This window comes from Phyllostomus hastatus, unplaced genomic scaffold, assembly GCF_019186645.2.
Source record: "Phyllostomus hastatus isolate PE091 unplaced genomic scaffold, TTU_PhHast_1.1 phas_scaffold_555, whole genome shotgun sequence".
Taxonomy (NCBI): domain Eukaryota; kingdom Metazoa; phylum Chordata; class Mammalia; order Chiroptera; family Phyllostomidae; genus Phyllostomus; species Phyllostomus hastatus.
Window position 1 is genome coordinate 1,044,037 of NW_025334036.1, and position 18,909 is coordinate 1,062,945.

The following is an 18,909-nucleotide window of genomic DNA, read 5'->3' on the forward strand; positions in this document are numbered from 1 at the left end:
GCCCACCGGCACCAGAGGAGTGGCTGAGCCACCCCCTGCCCTCCCGCTGTGCCCCTCAGAGCACCTTCCAGTAGAAGTAGCCACACAGAGCTACTGTTTATAGAGAAAGGGTTAGTTTTATTTTTATGCAGGAATATATAAAGCAACTTTCCCCCTCTGGCAAAGGTTTCCAGGTCCCAAACAGGGGCGACCAATGGTAGGTTGGACAACACTACAGGGGAGACACAGGATGCTCACCTGGCAGCTGCAGGCCCACCGCACCCTGGGGAAACCCCTCTCACCCAGCTGACCTTGACCAGCAGTTTCCTCTTGTGAAGGGGGTGGGGAAGGAAGGACGCGGCGGGACTGGGAGGCACCGTGTGCTCAGGGGGAAGCATTGCAGGGAGAGAAGGCTCAGGGCAGTGAGGTCCAGCATGGGCTTGAGGGGCCATGTGACATGCCCACTGACTGCACGACCTTGGACAAGATTCGTCCTGCTCTGAAGCCTGTTTTCCTCAAGAGTACAATAGGGATGATGTCTACAAGTCCCTAGGAAAATCAGTGCAAACTCCGAGGGCAGGAGATTGTATGGTGGGAGGAGGAGGAAGAGTGGGAAGGTCTAGAACAAAGGACAGAGACCCCCGCTGCGGTCCAATTTGCTGACCTCAAAATTGGAACATGGTGTAACAGATGACAATTTTCTAATTTGTGACATATTCTAAAACGAAGGTTTACCTTGGCTGGTGTGGCTCAGTGGATTGAGCACCAGCCTGCAAAACAAACAGTCGCTGGTTCGATGCCCAGTCAGGGCACATTCCTGGGTTGCAGGCCAGGTCCCTAGTGGAGGCACAGGAGAGGCAACCACACATTGATGTTTCTCTCCCTCTTATTGTGTGCTGAGTATCTGGGTCCCAAATCCATCTGCTTCAAATGGCAGGCCATGGAGTGATGATGGGGGAGTCATCAAGGGAAAACCCTAGGCATCCAGGCACCCTGGGTGGGACAACAGGGCTCAGAGGGAGGTGGGAAGCCAGCCCACCCACTGTGCAATCCAGACCAGTGACAGAATGACTTCTGGGCCATGGGCTCAGCCTTAAGGAAGTCTGCAGGAGACACCACCTTCCTCTTACTCATGGCCTTCATCCAGTACCTGTCCCCATATCAAGCTTCCCCCTCAGCTGGACTCCCAGGCAGGACACTGGTCACACAGAGACACACATATATTAGATTTATTCATCACTGTGGAACATTGGGTTGCATCATGGAGGTTGGTTGTCCAGAAGCAGAAGAAAAGTGTCCGCAATTCTTCTTGCAAGAGTCCTGTTAAGTCTGTGTGTTTCACAATACGAGTGTCCTTTTCAGTTAGTAGTATTGCTTCAGGAGAGAGAACATTGTGCAGACCTTTCCTATAACGTCCAGAAAAGTCAGCCGATGAGATTTGGGTTCAAACTTCTTTATGAAGCCATTTTCCTATGAGAGAACAGATTGAACACTTTGAAAAATCAATGGAGACTTAAGTATGCTGGATTGGAAACAAACTTTTGTTTAAATAATGTAGGCAGTTAATCTGCGTGGTTTCCCTACTTTATCCTGTGCATCCTCATCATCTTTTTCTATCTCTAGTTCAGACCCTGAGCAGCACACCCAATGAGGACATACTATATTTTGCAGTGTATAATGTGCACTTTTCTGCTCAAGTTTTTGAGGGAAAAATAAGGATGTGCATTGCGCACAATGATTACGTGCTGCGGGTGTAATAATGGTGGTAATCCCGTGAACAGCGTGCACAAAAACGGGTGTGCATCATACACAGCAAAATATGGTAGTGTAAGATACATATGTAATTTAATTTTTCAGTGGCCACAATTTTAAAAGGAAAATAGAAATAGGCAAAATTGATTTTTGAAATATATTTATCTAAAATACTATGCTTTCAATATGTAATCAATATGAAAATTATTAATGAGGTGTCTGACATTTCTTTTGGTTTCAAATCTTTAAAATCCAACGTGTGTTCTGTACTTACAGCATATCTTCATTCAGACTAGCTGCCTGTTAACAGTTCAAATGTCCCAAGGGACAAGTGGCCACCATGCTGGACAGAAGCTCTAGGAGCTAGGAAGCCCCCTTTGCCCCCTCTTTCTCTTTCAGTTGTCAGCAGTGAAGTGTGCGTGCGTGCTTGGCGTGCGTGTAAACCGTGTTATGCTGAGCGCCGTGAGCACTCGCCGTGAAGGCAGATGGAGTCGAAGTCGGCACTTCGGAGCCAATGAGAAGTTTGTTGATTGTTTCTAGTACAGTTCGTTTTCTTTTTGATCATAGTTTTTAAAAAACAGAGTATGGATCGGACATTGTATTTAATTTATGGCTTACAATTATGGAGCATCCTCAGCAAAAACTACCTCTGACATCAGCCGGCTTTTGACAAGTGAGGAAACTGAGCCTGGGAAAAAGTAAGTTACCTAAAGCTACCCAACCTCTTAGTGCCTGGGCCTGCGCGGGAATGCAAACACTGTTCTTTTCACCCTGTCCATTTCCGAGCCACCAGCAGACAGATTAGAAAACTGGTAAAATAAAATGTTTAAATGTTCATCTAGTAAACATTTGCTCTGCATCCGGCAAGCTCCAGATTCTGGAGTTAGAGACTGCCTTCGTGTCTAGTGTGATGAACGCCAACAAGTAAAGCCCGCACATCTCTGAAAGCCAGCGGAGGCCTGAGGGCTCTGCGGGGTCTGGGAATCAGCTTTCTGAGCATCTCTGGCAGCAAAGGTCAACTCAAACCAGCCAGGGGAGTTTTGCATTTGAAAGGTGGCCCAGGAAGCCAGCTTCAGCCTGTTAGGTGTGGAGTCATCCTCTGAGACACACTGCCGCCCCAGGGAGGGAACAGTCTGCTCCTCCGCTCCTGTGCCTGCCCCTCCCTCTGGCACAAGGCCCGCAGGCTCTCAGCTCCCAGCCGCTCCCTCCCTGGGGTTTGCACAAGCCCCCACCAAGGAGGCACTCCACCGGGAATGCATGAGTGTGCCCGTGAGCACTGCCCGTTAGGATCTGGCATTTAGTAGGCATCTTCTTGATATACATTCAACTTCTAAAGAGAAGAAACAAAGGAAAAGCCCAGCAAATTCATCTCCATGAAGATGAAATGTACTTTTAAACTACAATAAAGAGAGCAGACTAGGAAAATGTTTACAATGATAGAGTTCATTCAAATGCAAGAGAAAGATCAAGCTCTTTGTAGTTACAGAGGCAAAAGCTATTGAAAAGAGAAATATAAACCATTAACAAGTGTATGGGAAAAATTCAACATTACTGGCAATTAAGTAAATTCACCTTTTAGCCCTGGCTGGGTGGCTCAGTTGGTTAGTGTGTCATCCTGTAGACCAAAAGGTTGCAGGTTTGATTCCTGCTCAGGGTGAGTACAAGAAAACAGATAGATTTATCTCATATAAATGTTTCTCTTCCTCTCTCCCTTTTTCTGTCTCTAAAATCAATTTTATATATATATACCCTTGGGCGAGGATTAAAAAATAATATATTTTTTGGTGTGCCACCGAGTTTTAGTAATTACATGTTTACATGTGCCATGGGGTAAAAAAAAAAAAAAAATTGAAAATCACTGATTTCGAGCAAGAGGACCATTAAAACAATAAAACCTACTTACCCTAGCTCTCATGACTCAAGAGTTTTACATGCTGGTTGCTTGGAAAGCACCAGCTCTAACCGCGCATCTCTATGCTCACAGGGGTTTCCTTTTCAGTAACTAGGGCAGTTTCAGCAATCACACATGTAAACTGGTCGGGATTTCCCTCAGAGCCTGCCTAGTTATATTGTATCTGACAGTTTACAAGCACTCAGGAGAATGTTCTTAAATGTTTTAGCTTCCCTGCTAAGGTAAAGTAGTCTTGTCATTGTATTACATGATACAAGAGGACACATGACGCGAAATGAAAGACATTACCTAAGGAATCTGTGTCTCCAGGGGCTTCAGGGCCTCATCCAAGGCCACACCTCTAGCCAGCAGGGAGACCAGGGCTCGGACCTCTGGTCCGGCGCCAGTTCACTCTCTGTCCGCCAGCACCCCTTTGCTGGGCTCGTTCTCTGCAGAAGGCCCTACGTGAGCCTGAGGTACACGAGGCAGAGGTCTCCTGCGTGGACTCTGGGCACCATTGCCCGCCCCTGGTGCTTAAGGACCCGAGATCCCCAGGGTGAGGAGTTTCTTCTCAGGCACATTCTCATGGCTTTTAAGAACAATAGTTGCCGCCCGAATGCTCAAAGCAGACAGCAGAATATTGCCCTTGCCCTCCTACCAGGTCTCCTGAGAGCCCAGCCACCCTCAGCACCTCCTGTGGGCAGCTGGAACAGGAGGAAACAACAATAAATGAGGAAGAAAGATGAGAAGCAGCAAAAGAAGGAAGGAAGGCAGGGAGAAAGGAATTCATACCGATAACAATGAGGAAGGATGGATTAGGAGCTTACAAATCCCATTACTGATAGACTGGTCTCATTTTTTCCCCCTTAGGGCATCTGTTTGAGATGCCCTAACATCTCAAACTAACATCAAACTGTCATTGATCATGTACTTAATGGAGAATTAATATACTTATTCCGGGAAGTTAGGCAGTACTACTGCTAATGGTAATCACAGCAAGTAGTGAATCCTTGTTTGCAGAGACTGTTCCAGGTGCCGTGTCACTGACTTCACCCTCACCCTGTCCTGGGAGGCAGGGGCCAGCGGTAGGGGAGTGACCCTGGCTGAGAGGAGTGAAGTCACTTGGTGAGTCATACAGGTAGTAAGCACTGCAGCCTGAAATGGAGCCCAGGTCCGACTGCCTCAGAGGCACCACATTCTTGGTCCAAAACCATTCATCAAACTTTGTGGGCACATTTACAGTGTGATGAGATGATGGGTATTCCCCAGTTGTAGTTTGGGGTGAAGGACAAGCAAATATGGACAAGACCCAGGACCACAGAGCAGCACCTCCCAAGGGGTGGCTGGTTCTGAGCGTTTGGTCAGGAGCGGGGAATGTGAGAAGGCAGTGCTGTCCAGTGTCCGACTAAAGCTGTGCAACGCCTCTCTTTGTCCTGTGGGCCACCAGAGGCCACTAGCACAGTCATGAGGCTGGGCCATTTCCCGAAATGAATGGTTCAAGAGGAAGTTCATTCACTGCAGTGTCCCAACTCGGAAAAGCAGGGCCTCCTGGGAGCAGAACTGTGTCAGGGAGCCAGGAAAGGGAGACGGAGGAGGCGGTGAAGGGGAATCGTGTAAACTGTTTCCATCCTGTCTCTGACGGAAGTCATCCACAGCCTGAAACCTACCTAAGGACTATGTGCAGGCAGAGTGTGCTGTGGACACACGCGTGTGTTTACACCTCCCCGAAGGAGAAGCACACTCCAGAAATGCTCAGAGACGGTTCCCCACCCCCACTGGCTGAGTTCCAGGAGGTCACCCCATTTGTTGTCAAGAGGCTGAACCGTCAAATACCACGGATCGCTGTCTGTGTCCCAAAGACTAGAGGGAATCGTCCCAGCCCAGGCTCGCGTGCGGGCTTCTGTGCTCGGAAACGTCTGCTTCCCCTGCACCGCAACCGGAAGAAAATACGTCATGTCATCACTCAGACACCTCACCCAGGTCAGGCTGAGTTAGAAAGCAGAGCTGCAGGAAGCCAAGCCGAGTGCAGAGGGGCGAGCTTGTAGTAAACCCCCTCCCTCCACAGCAGGGCCTCAGACCAAGTGCCAGACACCACGATGTAGGACTGCATCCAGTTCTAAAACATTTATAATCACTGAAGACGTCCATACTTTCCAGACACGGCAAAATGGAAGATATCTGCCACGCATACAGAAGTATTTTCTATCCAGAATATCCCAGAAGTCCATACAAGTCAGTAAGAAAAAGGATGGGAAAATGAGCAAAGTGTGTAAGTAGGCAACTCCCTGAATGAGACTTGCCGGTGGTCAATGAGCCCATAAGAAGACGCTTAGCCTTGCTGGCAGTCAAGGAAACGAGAATTACACAAGATAAACTAGGAGTACATTCTGAACCCAGCAGAGTGGGGACATCAGGAGACAGCTGTAACCTACTGTTAGTCAGCGGGGCGTGGGGGGTGGGGGGGACAGTCTGATCCTCTCACACGTGGTGATGGCAGTGTGACTCAGAAGACCCAAGTCAAAGTCATGGTGCATCGTGAAGCACTGTGCGTGATGGCTACCTGTAGAAATGACCTGAATGTCCATCAGCTCAAAGTGGCCAGACATTCCACAGTGTTTGCACACGGCACCATATATGGCATGTCCCATTCTTTTTAAAATGCTAGTTTACATTCCATTGGGTGAAGAAAAAGCGGGAGAAGCACCATATACTATTTATATGTATAAAAAAAACCTTGTTTACAATGAAGCACTATGTATATTTTCTATGGCTATATTCAATAGCTGTGTGTTGCATGTAAAACGACTGATAGCAGTGATTACCTCTGGGGAAGAGGGAAGGGCAGGGCTGGGGAGTTGGGCAGAGGACTTCCGGGGACACGGCGCTTGAAAAGGCCGAATGCTCAGCACTGGGATATAAAGACAAGGACAGACACCAACTGCGGAGGCGCCGTGTCCAACCTGAGTCCTGGCTTTCTGAGGCCTCGATAATAAAGTGCATTTTCACTTGGGAATTCCTGAAAAAAGTTTCTTGCTGGTGGCGCAGCCCCTTACTTTTTACTATCAAGCTTGAACACCCAGAAATTTGTTGTATTAGAAAACGGGGGGAGGGGGTGTGGATCAACTGTAAGCAAGGAACCTGCAAAAATTTATACCTACCTTTTGCAACATCATAAACATCTAAGTATAACCGTATCTCATACCAAATCTTGCCGCTTACGTTGTCATGACAACGCTAACAAACATGCAGCCCTACACCGGGCTCTGCGCTATCGATTCTACAGATGGGTCAGAGATGTGCTTGAAAGTACATATATAATATATAAATATATTTATCTATCAAATAAACATATTATCAGGGGAACTCTAAATTCCCATTTCAAAGTAAAGGACGATGAAGCCTACTTACCCAGCCTCCGTTCTGCCGTATCCATTCTCCTGTGTGTTTCGTGATGAACTCGGCCACGAAGTGGGAGATCTCCTGGTAAGCGTCCTCGTCCGCGGCCCCCTGCGCTCCGAGCAGCTTCTTGACGAGAATCCCTTCGAAGGCGAACACGGTCACAATCCGGCCCCAGTTGACGACGCCGTCCTCGAACTCCTTCTGCATGACGGCGCGGAACAGCACACGGGCGGCGTCCACCGACTGCACGTCCAGGCTGTCCAGGCACGGCTGCAGAGTCTTCTCCACCTCCTTCTGGACCGACGAGGCCACGTCTCGCAGCAGCCGGGCGACCCTGCCGGGCTGGGCCTCCGCCGCGGACAACTGCAGGACATGCTCCAGGTAGTCCTGCGCCAGCGCGCGCACGTAGCCGAACTCGCAGTCGGTCATCTCCGCCCGGCTGCAGTGCCCCGTCCCGAGCGGCTTCCCAGGGCAGCGGCGGAGACGTTGTGAGGCCCGAACTCTCGGAACGCAACGCCGAGGGGCGTGACCCACAGCGACGTCTGCGGTGGGTGGAATTTCTGGCCGCAACACCCGTCCTCCCCCGTTGTCACGTGGGGCAGCCTACAAAAGTAACAGTTCAAAACCGCCTCCGAGAGGCCCACTTCCCCATCCGGGCCGGCCTTGGTTAATTCGGCGTGCAGTCTGAATGGAAGGCCAGGGTGCACAGAAACGGGGGCACCCCCCGCCCACATTGCTGGTAGGACGGAGCTGGTCCAGCCCCCGTGAGAGCCTGGTAGCTGCTCAGGAACTTAAAAGAGAGAAATTACTTCTCTGCCCAGCAGTTCCACTTCTCAGTGTCATGTGCCCAGAAAAACTGAAAATGGGGGGACTCAGACAGACACTTAAATGAAACACCAGCGGCCACAGCAGCGCTACGCCCAACAGCCGAGGACCGACCCCAGTGCTCGTCACCAGAGGGATGGATGGGCGAACAAACCGGGGACCAGTTATTCAGCCATAAAAGGCAGGCTGCGTAGTGGGTGAATCTCAAGAACACGATGCCAAGTGACAGAAGCCAATGTAAGGGAAAATTCCAAAGAAGTACATCAGTAGAGACAGGAGGCAAACTGGTGTCTGCCAGGGAGGGGCTGAGGGCAGGGAGGGGCGGCAACTGCTCCCCAGGTACAGGGTTTTGTTTTGTGACAGAAATGTTTGGGAATGACACGGAAGTGGTGTTTACACAGCCTTGTGAATATCCCAAACACCACCGAGCTCTTCACTTTAAAATGAGTCATTTTCCATGATGTGAATGCCATCTGGAAAAAAGGTCTTCAGTGCCGCCCCGGGGCTCGAAACTGGATGGGTGAGCTCAGAGAAGGGAGGACAGCGAGCCCCTGGGGCAAGGCTCCGGCTGCGCCTTGTGACACTCTGGCGCTGGGGGGAAACCAGAGGGGAGGGGTGGGGAGGTCCAAGGACTCCCTGTGATCTTCACCTCTGCTGGACTGGGAAACTTCTGAGGAAAGTTCCACTCGAAGCCGGCGCCCTTAATGTGTGGTTTATTCCGTGCACACATCAGAACTGTGGGCAATCAGTCAGAGGCAGAGGACCCTATTGGGTCCCAGCCCAACCCCCAGCCCCTCGCTCACTGTGTGTGTTCCCTGGGGACTGGACCATAAGACACACTGACCTCAGAGGGGGAGGCGGCGTGGAAGGAGGTGGCCCCTGTCGCCCCCATCACCACGCCTGGCACCCCAACGGCCAGCGCAACACTACCATCCGGTTCCCCATCATCCTCTCAGGGGCTGACGGCGAGGCACGGGGCCCCTCGTGAGGGCGAAACTCTAAGCAGCGCAGTTTGAAGTGAAATGCAAATCTGGCTTGTGATGAGCTACGGTGGCAATTCTGGGTGGCAATTCTGGGAAACCGTGGAGACGGTGAATTTACCAGCTAAGCGAGGCAGTGGGGATTTTGGGCAGGTCGCCCGTCGCACCCCTGTCAGCTGGCTGCACCTTCCTGTCTGCTGAAGGGGCAGTGGGAGGGAGGAGGGAGCAAGTCAGGGTCCCTGGAGAGGGGATACCCACTTGTTTTTCCCATCCACATGTGGAGTGACTGATTCTTTGCATTAGGGTCTAGGAACAGCTGCAAAGAGCAGGGGGAGAGTCACCTGTAGGTGGCATTTCTGAACTATGGCCGATGCTGCTCTGAGTGCCAATTCCCAGGGATCTGGTGGCCCAGCAAACGCACCTCTCGGAGGTCCCACTGTGGGAATGTGACTGAGGAAGCACCCTTGCTGCACCCCCCACCTTGTGCACCCCCCCACCCTGCCGCAGCCCCCCACCCCACCACTCCCACAGGCTGCCCCCCCAACCCCTGTCAACCACAGAGCAAGGTGTGGGTGCTAAGAGCGGTTCCTGTAAGTCATCCCCTTTGCCAGGCACCTCGGAACCCATGACTGCCCATGACCCACTGCTTTGTGGCTGCAGCCCCACCCGGCCTCTCTTGTCTCTTAACTCTTGCGTTGTCTCCAAGGTCAGCCCTGCACCGGGGTCTGCCAGCCTCCCGGCCTTTCCCACCTCCCTCCCCACTCTCCCTCAAGGGCACTTCCGCCAACAAATCTCTCCCCCACACCTCCTCCTCTCGGGGTGTTTCCTTGGAGTGCAGAGCTGCAAAGGAGCGCAGAGACCGGGGTCGGGGGTCAAGCTTTCCCCAGCATGGCCTGTCCTCCCTCCTGTCCCCTCGAGCCATCGCCGAGCATCCTAAGAACTGCCAAAGGGTTGGGAAGTTTCCCTTCTCCCCCATGACATTCCCACGGGGATGAGTGTTTCTAGAAAAACAGTAAACGCATGTGCTTCAAAAGCTGAATGTGGCATTCCGAGGTCAGCGTCAGTCTTCTCCCTGTGTGTCCCAGTGCCTGAGCCCGGACCCGGGAAGGGTGGGGAGCCGGCCCCGGTAGGGTAGATGGAGCACACACCCATCACGCCTGGGCCCAGCCACGTCTGGGGCCCTATATGCCTGGCCCCTTGGATCCAAACACAACTCACACTCAAACTGCTAAATAGTGTGGCCTGCTTTAGTTTATTTTGGAGAGTTTCCAGAATAAACGCTTTTTAAGAACGGGTGAGAGGAAAACAAAGTATTTTCCAAAAAGAATGACTCCTTTCTTTCTAAAGCACAAAATGACCAGAGTGTGGGACACAGACAAGAGGCTGACCGTGGCCGGGCGTGAAGACAAATGTCTCCTTTCTCAGCGTAACCTGTCACCTGAGCCCCACGCACCAGGGTCTAGTGTGCAGGTCTGTGTGGACCAGCATAGGTTCCCCGTCTCCGGAGTCCACATGTGAAATTTAGGTGAAGTTAGGGGTCCTCCCAAGAACCCTCTGGGCGAGTCAGCCAGAGTGGTGGGGTCTGGAAATCTCGCATGTGTTCAGCTATTCCACAAGCACACGCACGTGCGAACCTGCGACGGAGCACCAGGGACCTGGAGGTGTGGGAGAAAGGACTGTCTGTGCCCCCCTCCCCCAGGGAACACTCTCGGGAAGGTGCCGCAGGACAGCATCCACGTGGGGACCCGCCTCGGCAGGGCGGCAGGTCTGCGGCTGGGCTGGAACGGCTCCGGCAGTCGGGGCTGGAGATTCAGGGACTGGCCGGGCAGCTCTCAGTGTAGGGTCTTTCTGCGTGTGTCTGCGGCCCGGCAGCCTTGATCTGGTCACGCCTGTCCCGTGCTGGCTTCTGCCCACGATACTGGCAGCAATAGCCACACGCCCGTCCTCCTTCAAGGAGAGGAGACGTGGACCATTCTCACTGGTAAAACGTGTCAAAGAATCTGCAGCCACGTTTTAAAACTGCCGCAGTGTGCCACTCCTACGCAAGGGCCGCTTACAGCCCCGTGCACAATTTAATCGACGCCATCCTCGTACCATCCCTTGGGTGGGTAAGGCAGGGAGGCCGTCCAGTCTTGGGGCGACCACCGACCCCTCCTCCCACCAGGCTACCAGGGGGCCGGGCCCCTGGACTGGAGCCCTCTCAGGACAGAGTGTCCCGAATGCATCCAGCGGAGATGGGGAGAGATCTCACTTTATCCGTCTCCCAATCCCAGGGCTCTGTTATCCGAATACCCCTTGCCCCGGCCAGGGAGCAGAAAGGGATGGCCAGCTAAGGGTCAGCTCTGATGGGGACTGGGAGGGAAGGACCCCGACGCCTCTGAGCCCGCTGCGCAGCCAGAGGGTCCCAAGCTCCCAGACAAAGCTCCTGGGGTGCGTGACCTCGGGGAGATCCCGCTGAGGTCAACTACCCCTTTCCCCAAAGGCGGAACTTGGGCGGAAACTCCTCGGGCTTTTGGCTGCTTCTGAGGAGGTGGCTCAGGGGAACTCCCAGCCCCTCTGAGCTTCTCAGAGCCACTTCTTGTGCCAAGGCCCTGGCCAGGCGACTTCTCTGTAGGGAGCAGCGGTCATCAATGGTAACACCATGCAACGCACGAGGACGGCAAGTCCACTCCCCACCGAGAAAACCAGGGGAGACCAGGCGCCTGGGGGGAGCTCCATTTCTATCCAAGGAGACCCATTCCCGTGGATCTGCGAGCACGGGGCGTTTCCCCCAATTCTCCTGCTGTATTTGGGAGCAAGGCGTACGTGGGTACGCAGGGAGCTGAGGGGCAGGGACACAAGAGTGAGGTGTCAATGTACAAGCCGCCTGGGGTAGGGTTTGTAAACGACGGTCACAGAGGTCACCAGGGAGATGGAGGAGGAAAGGGTAGAAGGGAAAACCCCAGGGTTGGTGGCAGGGGGGCCGGGGGCAGTAAACATCACACAGGGCCCCACATGAAACAGAACGCCTGCCTTGCCCGTCACCCCGCCCACCCCGCGGCCCTCACTGGAGCACCCACTGTTCATTCCACTCAGCAGCTCAGGATCCTCCAAGGGCTCCCCGTGGCCTGCAGAGAGGAGCCCCAACCCCCCAACCCCTCAAAGGATCGTCTGCTGCGGCTTGACCTCCACACTCAGCTCTTCCCCCAAGCTCAGGCCGCTCCCCCGGCCGTGGGCTCTGTCCCAGCTCCAGAAGCTGGGTCTTCCCGGTGTCTCTAACTGGAACAGCTTTCTCCTGTCGTTTCCGCACGCCCAGGTCTCCACGGGCAAGGCCCACTCTCCGTAGGCAGGGAGGCTGTCCAGGCACAGGCTCCTGCAAGAGTCACCTGAATAGCACATTTTGGGGTGCACCTGATGCCGCAGCCCCTCCACTGAAGGTCCCCTCCTCGGGGCTCCAGGCCACCCCTCTCCTGGGGACAGGGCTGCCTCACTCATCTTTGCTTACTTCCAGAGGCCCATCGCCCCGGGGCTGGCCCCAGAGAGAGGTCGCCAGCATTCTATCATTATCACTTCCAAGACGGTCGTGTCGCGTGTTTTACAAACGGGCTACTTCCCAATCAGACTGACACTGGGGCTGTATCCATATCAGCTTTTCTCTTAGGTTTTGGTCTGCAGAGCAGATGCAGCCTTTTCTTTTGTTTTCCTAAATGCCATCTGAGGGGAAGTACAAAAGAAAAGCCTTATTTGCAGAGGACCTTCAAGCGGTGTGGGCGAAGGGCCCTGGACTTTCCACCGCCCGAAACCAAAGGGCAGAGACGGAACACGAGGAAGGAGAAGTGTGCTGCCCCGCGAGGAGCGAAACCGGGCCCCTGGAGCTCCACGCTCGGCCGAGAGCCCAGAGCTCAGATCACTGTGCGGAGCAAAGAGCAGAGGCCACAGCCAGCCAGCCCCCTCCACTCCACGGAGCCCCCGCACTGGCCAGGGGCCTCGCTCCTGACCGCAGGTCGCCTGTGACGTGGTGGGGTCTCACCCGGACCCCCACAGAGTCCAGCCGCTACGTGTTAAGTGGCCCAGTACGAAGTGACCGGAGAGAGCTTCCCCGAGGGAACCTCGCCACCTTGTCAGCTCCTGACGAGCTGAGCTGCGGCCCTGGGGGCCGCGGACACACTGGGAGAGGCAGCGGGGACAGGGTCCGGCGGCCTGTGTACGGGACTCGGAGCTTGGACGTAACTGAAAAATAAGAGGAACCTCTGAAGGGTCTTACACAGGAGACCAGCACACCAGATCTGCATTTTTGGAAGGCTGTTCAGAAGGAACTGCATCACCCCGGCTGGTGTGGCTCAGTGGACTGAGCGCCAGCCTGTGAGCCAAAGGGTCGCTGGTTCGATTCCCAGTCAGGGCACAGGCCTGGGCTGCAGGCCAGGTCCCCAGTTGGGGGTGTGTGAAAGACAACCACACATTGATGTTTCTCTCCCTCTCCTTCCCCTTCCCTTCCCCTCTTTCTAAAAATAAATAAATAAAATCTTTAGAACAAAGAAGAACTGCATCAACAGGATTGGTATCCTGAGGACACAGGAAAACCGTGTTATTTTAAATCATTATCACATTCGATTTGCGAATACAAAGTCCACCCAGGTTAAGTGGACACCTCAGCGAGTTTCGACAAAGATAAACATTCCTTTCATAACATAAAACGTTTCGACCGCCCCAGATGTGTCCTAGCCCACCTCCCACCACGGCGGTGCTGCACATCGCAGTGGGTGATTTCCCCTGTCCTAAAAGCTCTTACAAATGACCAGTAAGAGCTGGTCTGTGTGCTTTCCTGTCTGGCTTCCTTGACTTAGAAGGGTGGTTCTGAGATTCAGCCTGTTGCTGAGAATGTCGGGGCCTGTACCTTTCTCTAAAAGGCAAGTCTCTGCAAGTCTCTGCTCTCCTGCTGACAAAGGACATTTGCACTGCCCACAGTTTGGGGCTGTTGTGAATAACGCTGCTATAAACATGTTGATTCTTTACAGGAACGCGGGTGTTTATCCCTGAGGGCATTCACCCTGGAGCTGGACGGCTGGGTCCTCAGGCTCAGTGCGTTTTGTCCGGAGCTCCTTTCCGAGAAGGCTGCCCCACCTGTCTCTGTTTACCCTGGGGAAACACCTGGGAATAGGATGTCAGGTCAAAGGTAAGTGACGTGTTTCGTGTTCCATTTGCTTCATCAGAACCTTCCAGACTGAGTTCCAAAGCAATCTCACTACCCGTTTCCTGCTTCCACCCACACCAAGGCCTGCACCCCCACCCTGCCGACGTTCGGTGTGGTGGGTCTGCGGAACGGTGCCGTCTGGTGCTTGTGTGGCAATGGCGTGTTGTGTGTTTCTGTTTTTGTTTTCAGGTTTTATTTATTTACTTTTAGACAGAGGGGAAGGGAGGGAGGAAGAGAGGGAGAGAAACACCAATGTGTCAGAGACACATCAACAGTTGCCTCTCTCACATGCCCAGAACAGGGACCTGGCCCACAACCCAGGCATGTGCCCTGACTGGGAACTGAACCAGCGACCTTTCGGCCCACAGGCCGGTGCTCAATCCACTGAGCCGCACGAGCCAAGGCACATTGTGGTTTTAATCTGTGTCTTGACCACTAAAAACACTGAACATCTTTTTGTGTGTTTATTGGCTGTTTGTATATCTCCTTTTTATGAACCGTATATTAAAATCTTCTATTTAAAAAAAATACTGGAATTGTTCCTCTTCTTACTGAGTTTAAAAGCAGCTTACACGTTCTGGATTCTAACAGAGACCCCTGAGGCCTGATCGGGGTCACAGCTGTGAGTGACCAGGAACAGGCAGGCCTGACCCGACAGGCTTGGGGCGGGGGAGAACGCTCCGACACAGCCGTGGGGAGACGGTAGATGTTAACAGATTCCCCGTGAACAATGCCACCACCTGAGCCCCAGAAGGTCTGGCACGGGGTGGCCTTTGGGGTGTCCAGGGCGGTTTGACTGAGCACAGACTTCCATCCCCCCTGGGCCAGCAGGCCACCGCCGCCGTAACTATGAACACACTTCCCCAAACCTGCATGCAACACCCCGGCCACCACTTGGGGTCACACCCTCGGTCTTATTGGGTCAGGGCAGCTGGCTGACCGGGGCAGTTCGGCTCCAGGCTCCGGAGGGGCAGGTCAGCTCAGGGGGCTCTGCCCCACCTGCCCCACCTGCCTCCCCTGCCTGAGGGTTGGGTGGTGCCCACGCTCACGGCTCCTCCTCGAGGGGGTGAGGACACAGCAGAAGCCCAGGGCCCATTTCAAGCCTCACACCACTGGGACGAGGCAAGTGTGGTGGCCAGTCCCTCCGAGGGGGGGGGCCGTTTCCTCCGTCATTCTCCGAACTCCTCCGCAAGCTGCGGGGAAGCCCCTCCCGGGCACGGAGGTGGGCCCTCGCCGGTCTGCTTCCTGTCTGCCGTGGGCTCTTCCCGTTTTCTCTGAGAAACTTTCCACTCGGTAACTCCAACACGTGGTTCCCACTGGGGCTGTCACATTTGCCACAAGACCGTCCAGCCCCACCTCCGACTGTAGCTGACTGGTCCTGACACCCCGAGGTCCCTGGGGCTCCCCACGCACAGGCTGCCCCCCCAGGGCCGCTGCACTCAGACTCATGGCTCTTCGGGGCACCTGAGGGCCCTCCCTCCCCTTCCTGCCTTCAAGGCCCTGCTCACTGCCCCCACGGGGCCCCGTGTTTGTGTTCATGTTCATTGTGTGTGTCTCCGAGTGGAGCGTACACGCCCTGAGGGCAGAGGCCCCTCTGTGTTCGTCCTGTAACCTCAGCTCCTGGAACCCAGAGGGCGCCGGCCCGTGTCTGCTGAAGGAACATGCACAGGAGTGAGTGGGGAAGGCCTGGCTGAGCTCCGGGGCGGTGGCAGGCCCGGGACTACAGCACCCGAGCCACAGCCCGGCCGCCCCTGCCTCAGACGTTTCAGTTCTGTGGAATGATCGAGTTCTGTTTGCTGCTGAGGCAGCCCGTAGTCAGCTGCTGCTGCTGCTGCTGCTCCGCCAGGCCTGGGTGAGACACCCTTCCCCAGCCTCCGGGACTCACGGAAACCCTCGGGCTGTGGGTGGAGTTCCAGGTGACTCCTTCCCGCACCAGCAGCTGCCTCGGGCGAGATTTCCCGGCTGATCCCAGAAGCACAAGATACCAGACCAAAGTCCAAAGTCCCTCTGAACCCTCTGTTCCCGTCTCCGCTGCGGACCGCACGTCGCAGAGCTAAGCGAGCCCCAGCCACTTGAAGAAACACACTCCGCCCCCCCTACCGGGAGGTTCCGCACAGTTGTGTGGAGGCATGACCGTGTATGACTTCATTACAGGGAGGAGGTGGGGAACTGGCACCTATGACCCGGTTGTCACATTCAGCGAGCATCTGCCGCTGAAGTCGAAAGCCCTGACTAATGCGAATGACACAGGAAGCTTCCAGCTGAGGAACAGAAGAGGCTGTGGTCAGGGTGACAGGGGTGAGAGGTACAGAGACGAGGGTGACAGGGAGCTCCAGAGTGGCGGCAGGGCCACAGGCACCGTCGTCAGAGCAGACAGACAGACGGGACAGGATGGCAGCCCTGAGGCCGTGGGCAGAGCCTCACCCCTCTGGAGTGGCGGCCGGCGGGGAGGGGACTCTGGCTGACACTATAACCTAAGAAAGACGGACCAGAACACGTTTCAAATTCCTCCCAGCTCCACAAATTCTTTGATCCTTACCTTAGGGCTTTTCTTTAAAAATATTTTATTTATTTATATTTAGAGAGGGAAGGGAGGGAGAAAGAGAGAGAGAGAGAGAGAAACATCAATGTGAGGTTGCTGGGGGCCGTGGCCTGCAACCCAGGCATGTGCCCTGACTGGGAATGGAACCTGCGACACTTCGGTTCACAGCCCACGCTCCATCCACTAAGCTACACCAGCCAGGGCTACCTTAGGGCTTATTAGCCTCTTACAACAGAATAAGTTGCTTCTACTGTAATGAAAAGAAAAAGTTTGGGGGATGAAAAACGTGGGCAAACGTTGGAACCTGTGAAGCCGAGGGCCCTCGGAGGTCGCAGTGCTGCCCTCTCTGCAGTGGGCGCGTCGCGCTCTTCCCAGGAGAAAGAAACATTTAAGGAACAGAGGCTCCGTGGGACGAGTGTCGTGATGACCTGTGTTTCCTTGCCCCCCTGGCTCCTCCCAAAGGAAATCTCCTTCCTGTCGTCCTTCATTCCCATCCCCTCTGGGGCTTCAGCAGCCACACCGCTCCCATGTTAAGAAAACCTGGGGGTTTCCAGAATCTTCTATTCCCACTTCCCACTTTTCCAGTGATTTGAATTATCACATATGTAAAGAAAAAAAGGGGAAAATGCATGCTCTTTGCCAAGTTGGGAGCTTTAGGGACACCCCTCCAACCCACAGTGGGGACAGAGTCCCTCCTGCTCGAGCTGAGCCTCCACTAGGAACCTGGGCCCAGGGCGGCAGAGCCGAAGGTCAGAGGTCACTCTTCCCTGTGTCCGTTACGGGAATTGTGTCCAGCATTCAGGACAAATTACCGAAGTGCTGGTAGGAAGACCTCGTGGCTCACGAGCGACCCATCTCCTCACAGCTCCATCTGCGCTCTGGCCATGGAGCCCAGTCACCCGCTCAGGTCTCCCCTCAATCAGAGGGCACTTAGGGTCACTCCCCCTTTCCAGCCTGGAAGGGCTGGGAAGCCCAAAGAAATGTGAGCTGCCCCAGGTCTAGGAAGAGCCGCTCAGGGGAGACGCCTGACTCATCCCCCAGGATCCAGGGAGTCAAACAGGACCCCGGAGGGAGGGTGCCCCCAGGCCACGCATGCTTTCTTCAGTCTAAAGCTGTCCCAACTGAGCTGTTTCAGCCAGAGATCTACCCACGCTTTCTGCCTCTGTGTCCTCCCTGCCCGCCAAGCCAGGGAGACAAGCCCCAGCATGTCTGGGACACAGGAGGCCCTGTGTGGGCCAGAAAGGTTGCAGTCCTCCCTGTCACTGCCCCAGGGGCCACCCTTCTCGCAACTGGACTGCAGCCAGACTGGCGCCTTCTTGTCTCAGAGGCAGCCACGCCTCTGGGGTCTTCACAGCAAAAACACCAGTACAGGTTTTACCACATTCCCCCCACTATGTGTTTTAGGCAAAAACAACCGAGAGCTTAGACCTTAACTTTGTCTGCAGTGGAAGTAGAGGCAGTGGAAGTAGAGGCCGAGGTGACCACGATCATCATCCTTTTGTTGGGTGTTGACTGTGTGTTTGGCTCTGGGCTGGGTGCTGAATGCAGAGAAATCAGATAAGTGCTGCCTGCCCTCGAGGGTCCCCAGGCTGGAGGAAGGAGCAAGGAGACAGACAGAGAGGCTACTGTTCAACAGAATAGACAGCAGTGGACCTCAAGGAGGCACAGGAGGTGAGGTAAGGATTTCCAAGGGAAAGCGAATGTGTAGTACGTGCCAGGAATTATGAAAAACCTCGTCTCCTTGAAAGCCCTAAAAGTATTCACTCGGTTCCATAGAGGGGAAGTCTGACACCCAGAACTTGCGGGGTCTCACCGCTAGAAGCAGCAGAGCCAGGAATAAAACCCAGACCCCAAACTTCCGTCTGACCCCAAAATAATAAATACAATGCTATTTATAAATTTTTCCTAAATTCACATATAGACATGAGTAAATGCAAGTTTCTATCACCTCCGTTCATTGTCGCACCCAAGTCCAGTGTCAACCAATCCACTCTGGATTTCCAGGCTCCGGCTGCTTGGGCTGGGAGTCTTGAGCACCCAGCAACCCCTGAAAAAGCCTGCGTTGGGCGCCATCTGGTGGCGACAAGTGGGAACGCAGCAGGGCCCCGCTGGCCCTGGCAAGCCAGGAACCCCTTCCTCGCAGGGCTTAATGTCAGGGTGGAAAGTGCAGGCGCCATCGTCAAAGGTTTGGCTTGGATTGAGAAAACCAGGGGCGCCGAGGAGTGGCAACAGCAAATCCTCTCGGGAACCCTAAAATCAAAGAAGCTGCATGTGCTGTGTTTGCAAGAAAATCCTCCCTGTAAGGAAGGAGGGCATAGCCACCTAGGGTTGGTCCCCGGAAAGCCGATGGGGGTAGGGAGAGGGCATTTCC

The 18,909-nt window shown here is 54.2% G+C and overlaps 1 protein-coding gene across 1 annotated transcript; it reads right to left on the reverse strand.

The window, feature by feature from the left end:
* Positions 1–1,192: 1,192 nt before the first annotated feature.
* On the reverse strand, positions 1,193–7,526 carry BCL2A1 (BCL2 related protein A1). The gene is made up of 2 exons (XM_045824910.1): positions 7,031–7,526; positions 1,193–1,449 (listed from the first exon to the last, which is right to left on the reverse strand). Exons 1-2 carry the CDS (start codon positions 7,448–7,450, stop codon positions 1,342–1,344), a joined length of 528 nt encoding a protein of 175 aa, XP_045680866.1. The 5' UTR covers positions 7,451–7,526; the 3' UTR covers positions 1,193–1,341.
* Positions 7,527–18,909: the final 11,383 nt, after the last annotated feature.